The sequence below is a fragment of the Acinonyx jubatus genome, chromosome D1 (assembly GCF_027475565.1).
Source record: "Acinonyx jubatus isolate Ajub_Pintada_27869175 chromosome D1, VMU_Ajub_asm_v1.0, whole genome shotgun sequence".
Classification (NCBI taxonomy): domain Eukaryota; kingdom Metazoa; phylum Chordata; class Mammalia; order Carnivora; family Felidae; genus Acinonyx; species Acinonyx jubatus.
Genome location: NC_069390.1, coordinates 27961007 through 27967006, shown reverse-complemented (window position 1 = coordinate 27967006; position 6000 = coordinate 27961007). Strand labels below are relative to the sequence as shown.

The 6000-nt window shown below is 45.8% G+C and overlaps 1 protein-coding gene across 3 annotated transcripts in view; it reads left to right on the top strand.

Moving 5' to 3' along the window:
• Positions 1-604: 604 nt before the first annotated feature.
• QSER1 (glutamine and serine rich 1) overlaps positions 605-6000 on the top strand; it is an 81857-nt gene continuing 76461 nt past the window's right edge. For 2 of the 3 annotated variants that reach the window (XM_053203326.1, XM_027072935.2), the window contains exon 1: positions 605-1108. In XM_053203326.1, coding sequence (XP_053059301.1) covers positions 918-1108 — 191 coding nt within the window. In that variant the 5' untranslated portion in view covers positions 605-917. Of the gene's footprint in view, positions 1109-1360; positions 2943-6000 lie in introns of those variants that run through there. The other variant, XM_015081147.3, reaches the window with a different exon arrangement.

Sequence of the window (6000 nt, the reverse complement as noted above, 5' to 3'; positions counted from 1 at the left end):
GGAAAATAATACGTTTGAATTTGAATCTCTTTGAATATAAATCTCCCCTAACAACAGGAAAAGGGTCCTCTAGCCCAGCAAGCTTTGTGCAGGAAGGGAGTAAACGGAACTGTAAAACAGCCCGCTCAGCTGTTTCTGGTTTGGGACTGGGAGCAGAGAAAGAAATCGCGATGTGGGAACTGAGTATTTGAGACACTGAAAATAACTCGAAGGGTCAAATAACGAACTCCAGGCAAAGCGTTGACAAGCCTCCCCCTTTGTAGCACCTACGCTGGGTTTCCGCTCAATTTCCCCTCCCTCGCGCTAGGAGAACTGCAGGCGCGGCCCCTTCCCACGCGGGACGCGGCGAGCGTGGACAGCTCCCCTTGGAGCAGCCGAGGGCGGGAAGTCCGCGGCCCTTTGGCTACCGCTGGCGGGCAGCCCTCCGGGTCCCCGAAGCCGGCTGGGCCGGCAGGCCTCGAGCCTTCTCCGCCCCGGCTGGCTTGAGAGAGGCGGCCGGTGGCGGCAGAGGCCTCGCGGGCCGCCCGTCTGGCCCGCGAGCTGCGAGCGCGGGGCGCCGAGGGGAGGCGGGGCGAGGCCGTGGGGCGGAGGGGGGCGGGAGGTGCATCCTGGGAAATCCACCAACATGGGGCGAAGCGGCCACCGCCGCCGCCGTGAGTCCCGGCCGCGGATGCCGCTGCTTCCCTGACGCCCAGCTGGGGCCTCGCGGCGCGCCGCGGCCTGGGTTCCCCCGGCAGAGACCGGCCAGCGCGCCCTCCGCCCGTCCTCCCGCCGGGGCCATGTGAGGGGGCAGCTCCCTCCGCCGCCGCCTCCTCCTCCTCTTCCTCCCCCCGCCCCCTCCCTCCCCTCCCGCCCCCCTCACACTGGGCCCTAGAGGAGCCCCCACTGCTGCCCGCCCTCCCTACGCAACCCCCACGATGGACAGGAACTACGCGACCTCCGGCTTCGCGGACCCGCCGCCGCCGCCCGCGCCCCCCGCCGCCCCCGCCACCGCCAGCGCCGCAGCACCACCCCCCGCCCCCGCCTGGGCCTACGAACCCCGAGCCGCGGCCGCCGCCGCCGCCAGCAGCAGCTGCAGCAGCGGCAGCAGCCCCAGCCTCAAGGCCAGGTAGGGAGGGTGGGCGGCGGGGTCGTCGTGGGCCAGGAAAGGCCGGGGATGCGTTTGGGGCCTTCGCTCCTGTGCAGCGCCGCCCAGGGGTCCGGGCCGGGCGGAGAGCCTTCCACTCTTCTCCTAGCCCATGCCCGCGTCGGGAGAGGCTGCTGATGACTCCTATGAGGTGGTCTTGGGGTGGGTGGGGGCGCCCAGTGCAGGATTCTTGCCCGGGGCTTCTCGGGGACTATGAGTAAAGGGAGGGCTGGGCGGGAGTCGTGGGTCTCCGTCACCTCGCGGGTCTTGGGCTCTCTCACATGGTGAAGTTTGGGTTCGTGCCTGAACTCGGCGATCAGGGAGACCCGGGACTGGCTCCGGGGGGCCGAGGGGGGCTCTGAGGAGTTCCGGGCAGTGACATTCCATTGTATTGGAATGGACAATGTGGTTGGGGACCCCGGCAATGTGAGGGTGGGGGAGGCGCGAGAGGAAGAGGCGTCGAGCTGTGTCTCTGACATTGGGAGACCCGGGAGAGCTGGATTGCGGGAGAACCCCTGGGGCGTGGGGGCCCGGGAGAGGGCCTGGAGGGGCGCGAAAGCTGCGAAGGGGCTGGGTGACATATGTTTGCGGTGGTGGCCAAGACTAAGCTATTTCTCTTCCACGCGTTCAAAGTTACTGTTGGGTTTCCTCCCCTTTTAACAACAGCAGGAAGTAAGGGATCTTTTTTGCCTTCTGTATCTTGGGGAGACTAAGAGTTGGGAAGAAATTGGAGCGGGGGGTCAGCGAAGGCCATAAAGGTTGAAGAACAGAAGCATGCTTCTCCATCTCGGCTTCTGAAACCCCGGTTCATTATGTAGAGTGGGGTTCGGTTCAAGAGTTCATCTTTGCTCCATCATGACCAAGAGAATCTAAAATGTTGACTCTTACTAGATATTTAAGCTCGCGGGAAATGTGTAGTAGTGCCACACTTTGAAATGGTCCATTTGAATGATAACTGGAAGGCGTGGTCTGCTTTGGACGATTCGGGAGCGGGGTGTTTTAAAGCCACCTCTGCCGAACAATGCAGAATCTGGTAGGTGCAGCTTCTGATTACAAGGACCAGGGAATCCTGGGTTGCTAATGACTTCATCCTCAGCTACCAACAGGAAGCTTCGTGGCTTTATGATCTCATCAGATTTCTTCACTATTGTCACAACAGAAGTGAACTTTTTTTTACTTTATATATTACACTGTTCTAGATTATCTTCTTTGTTTTTATCAAAGTTCCACGTTCGTGATTTGGAAAATAATGTGTGAAGAGTAGCTGGTCTTTTGTCTTAAATACTACCTCGGGATTATTCTGAGAGAATGAGAAAAATTTGGTTCAAGAAAAGGGAAATAAGCTTTCTTAGAAAATTTTAGGTCCTTTGTTTAAAAGAGCTGGGATTTAAAAAATAATGTGATGTGCCAATTTGGAGCTAAATAATTGAAACTTTTCAGAAATAGTCATAACTTTGTATTATATACAATTAAGACATTTCAAGGAGTTTTATGAAAAATGTTTGGCACTTTTCCCATTGATTTTTTTGATGCTAATTTTACTATCGTTTTTCAAGTGGCTTTTGCATTGAGTACGATAATTTACAAATTAAAATTACTTTCTCTTCAGTAAACAGTAATGATAGGTATTTGTGTATCATTTTTTATGTTTTAAATTAAAAGTATTAGGTAAATGGAACAATTTCTACCTAGTTATTTCTGTTATTTCTTTTAGCAGAATACTTCTGAGGCAAGAAACTAAAATCTACTTGTCATATTTTCCAAATGTTATTTATCACAGTAACAAAGAATGACTTCCCAAACACATTTGCAAACAGTAAGTAGATTCATTTGGGACACGTAATCTAAAAGAGATTTATTTTCTGTTTTTTGGAAGTTATTGATTCTTAAATGCTAAGCCCCCCCCCTTTAAAAATATGTATTTTGGGGGTGGAGTCAACTAAATTTTAGCATAGAACATGCAGGTTTTCCCCCTCCCCCACCAACTTGCTTTGTTAACATCTTGTGTTAGGATCAGGCCATCTGTACAGGGCTACGCACACTTCTTAATTGTACCTCATTTTATTCTTCAAATTGTGCAATGTCCTCTTTCATTTCAGTTATATAGAAAATACTGAATCTGAAATATGGCCTGTAAGTCTTTAGCTATTCTGCATTTTTAGAAGCCTATTCATATTTTTATAACATTTTTAAAAGCTTTTTCATAATTCATATATCAGTTGAATGTTTTTGTTCCCCTTTGCGGCAGTTTCTTCTTGAAGGTGCAAATGAGTACTAGTGTAATGATATATGGATACTTATCCATAAAGAATTAGTCTGTCACCTTGTTTCCAGTAACCTATTCAGAAGTGAACAGATGGTAATGACATTCAGTTGTTACTGACATGGGATCTAACATCCTACTTTGTGTCTTTGCTTGGTCCTGAGATGGAACATTTTCATCAGTTGATGGGAAAGAACGTGGTAAACAATTTTTCATTACTTTGAAATAATACTTTTTTGGTATAACAGCTCCATCAGATACGAGGTATTTCTCTTGTTTTACAATTAAAAAATAAAGAGCTAATGGGAAACTCCAACCATTTATCTTAGGGTGTATAGAGGTTTTTCTGAATATTTCTGAATATATATGAAATACGTGCTAAGTAAATGGGAAATTCAGGGATAAAAATTGGTCCTATAAATCTCCATTTTTTTTGGTGTGTTCTTCGTTAGTTTTAGGGACTGAATGACTATATCTTTGCCTATCACCATGCATTTGGAAATACTTTTGTGGGGCTGTCTTAAATACCTTTGTATACCTTTTGGAAATAAGATGATCATCAGGAAGCTGCATACCTGCTGCCTTTTCTCTACCTGTTATTTATATCATGTACAGAACATCAAGAGGCTGTTTCCATCATAGTGATGATAGATATGTTTGTATTTGAATATGTACCAGAAAGTGACTAAATAAAAATGCTTTGTTTAAAGTAGGTTTATATCTGTTTTTGTAATTTTGTCACTTGAAACAGTCTATTTTTTTGCCACCAGTTTTTAAAATTTCCTGATACGTAAGTTCTTTCTGATCATATAGAATGTATAATGAGTAGGGATAAGTACCCCTCCAAAAACCAGAAAAATAATTAGCTTCTCTAAAACTGGTCAGCTATCTTGAGGACTTTGGGGTAAGTTTTAAATCTAGAGTTTCTCTCAAGGCTTTTGGGAAAAGATCTTGTAAGATCACAATTTATGAGTAGAGACAATCCCAAATTAGTGAAGGGTTATTTCAAACAAACTTTTGTTATTCACAAAGTATTTTCTCATAGAGACCATGTTGTAAATAATAATAGATATATTTACTGAGCTAATTTGTGCTAGTTACTGTTTTAAGTGATGCATATGTGCATGCATACACAAAACACACACACAAACATGCTTAATCTTAATCCTCTGAGGTAGGTATTATTTTTACCTTTTATGAATGAGGAAACTAAGGCATAGAGGCATTAAGTATAACTAAGTCAAAGTATAATTAAGTGTAATATATTTATAGGCACCTAGTAAATAGGGGAGCTGGGATTTAAACCTGGGCATTGTGGATCTGGAGCCTGCATGTTTAATTACTATATTGGACTACTTCATGGTAAGATAGTCTAACAATGTAATCTGCCTATATTATGGGTTAAATGAGCTTTTATAGCTGGCCTAGAAACCTACCATCATTAGTATCCTTATTTCAGTGTTCATGTCACTGTTGACCTTTTTTTCCCAAGGGAAGTGTGCTTTTTTTTTTATTCTTTTAAATGTTTATTTTTGAGAGAGACAGAGTGTGAGCAAGGGAGGGGCAGAGAGAGAGAAGGAGACACAGAATCTGAAGCAGGCTCCAGGCTCTGAGCTGTCAGTACAAAGCAATGCGGATCTTGAACCTATGGACCGTGAGATCATGATCTGAGCCACAGTCAGTCGCCCATCTGACTGAGCCACCCAGGCGCCCTGAAACATGCTTTCTTTTACTTTCATAGCACTCTACTTTGCTGGTTTTCCTCTTACCTTTCTAACCCACTGCTTTTCCCTGTTCTTCATTAATTCTTCCTCTTCTGATCTCTACGTGTCGCTTGCTCAGGACTTTGAACTGATACAATTTCTTGTGCTTTCTCCTGAGGATAATTACATCCATGCTATGACTTTTGTTTTTTTAAGTTTATTTATTTATTTTTGAGAGAGAGAGAGAATGAGCTGGGGAGGGTTAGAGAGAATCCAAAGCAGGCCCACACTGTCAGTGCAGAGCCTGATGTAGGGCTCAACCCCACAAACCGTGAGATCTTGACCTGAGCTAAAACCAAGAGTCAGGTGCTTGACTGACTTAGCCACCCAGGTGCTCCATGCCTATGACTTTAAATACCATCTCTGGAGATGCCTATGTATATGTCTAAGGCACAAACCTGTTCTGATCACCTAATCACATAACCAGCTACCTCTCTGAGCTTTTACTTGGGTATATAAGGACCATTTAGTGATGAACTCCTGCTGTCCCCACCTATTTCACCTCTGCTTCTCTAATGAGGCCTGTCTCAGGAAGTCACACTTCTGTCCATATAGTTACCCAGGTCAACCTGGGAGTTGTGTGTGCTTAGTCACCAATCCCTCCTGCTTTTTTTTTAATCTCTTAAATATATCTTGAAATTGTCTACTTCTTTCTACTCCTTTCCCTTCTACTGCTCCACCCTGATCCAAGCCACCATTATTTTTCACAATAACTGCAGTCTCCTCCAAACTAAACAATCTTGAACCTTTTCTTCCTTCAGTTAACTCTTAGAGAATTCAGACTGATTTTTTTTTAAACATAAATTTGCTAGTTTGATTATGTTGCCCCTTTGCTTTATAAAACCTTT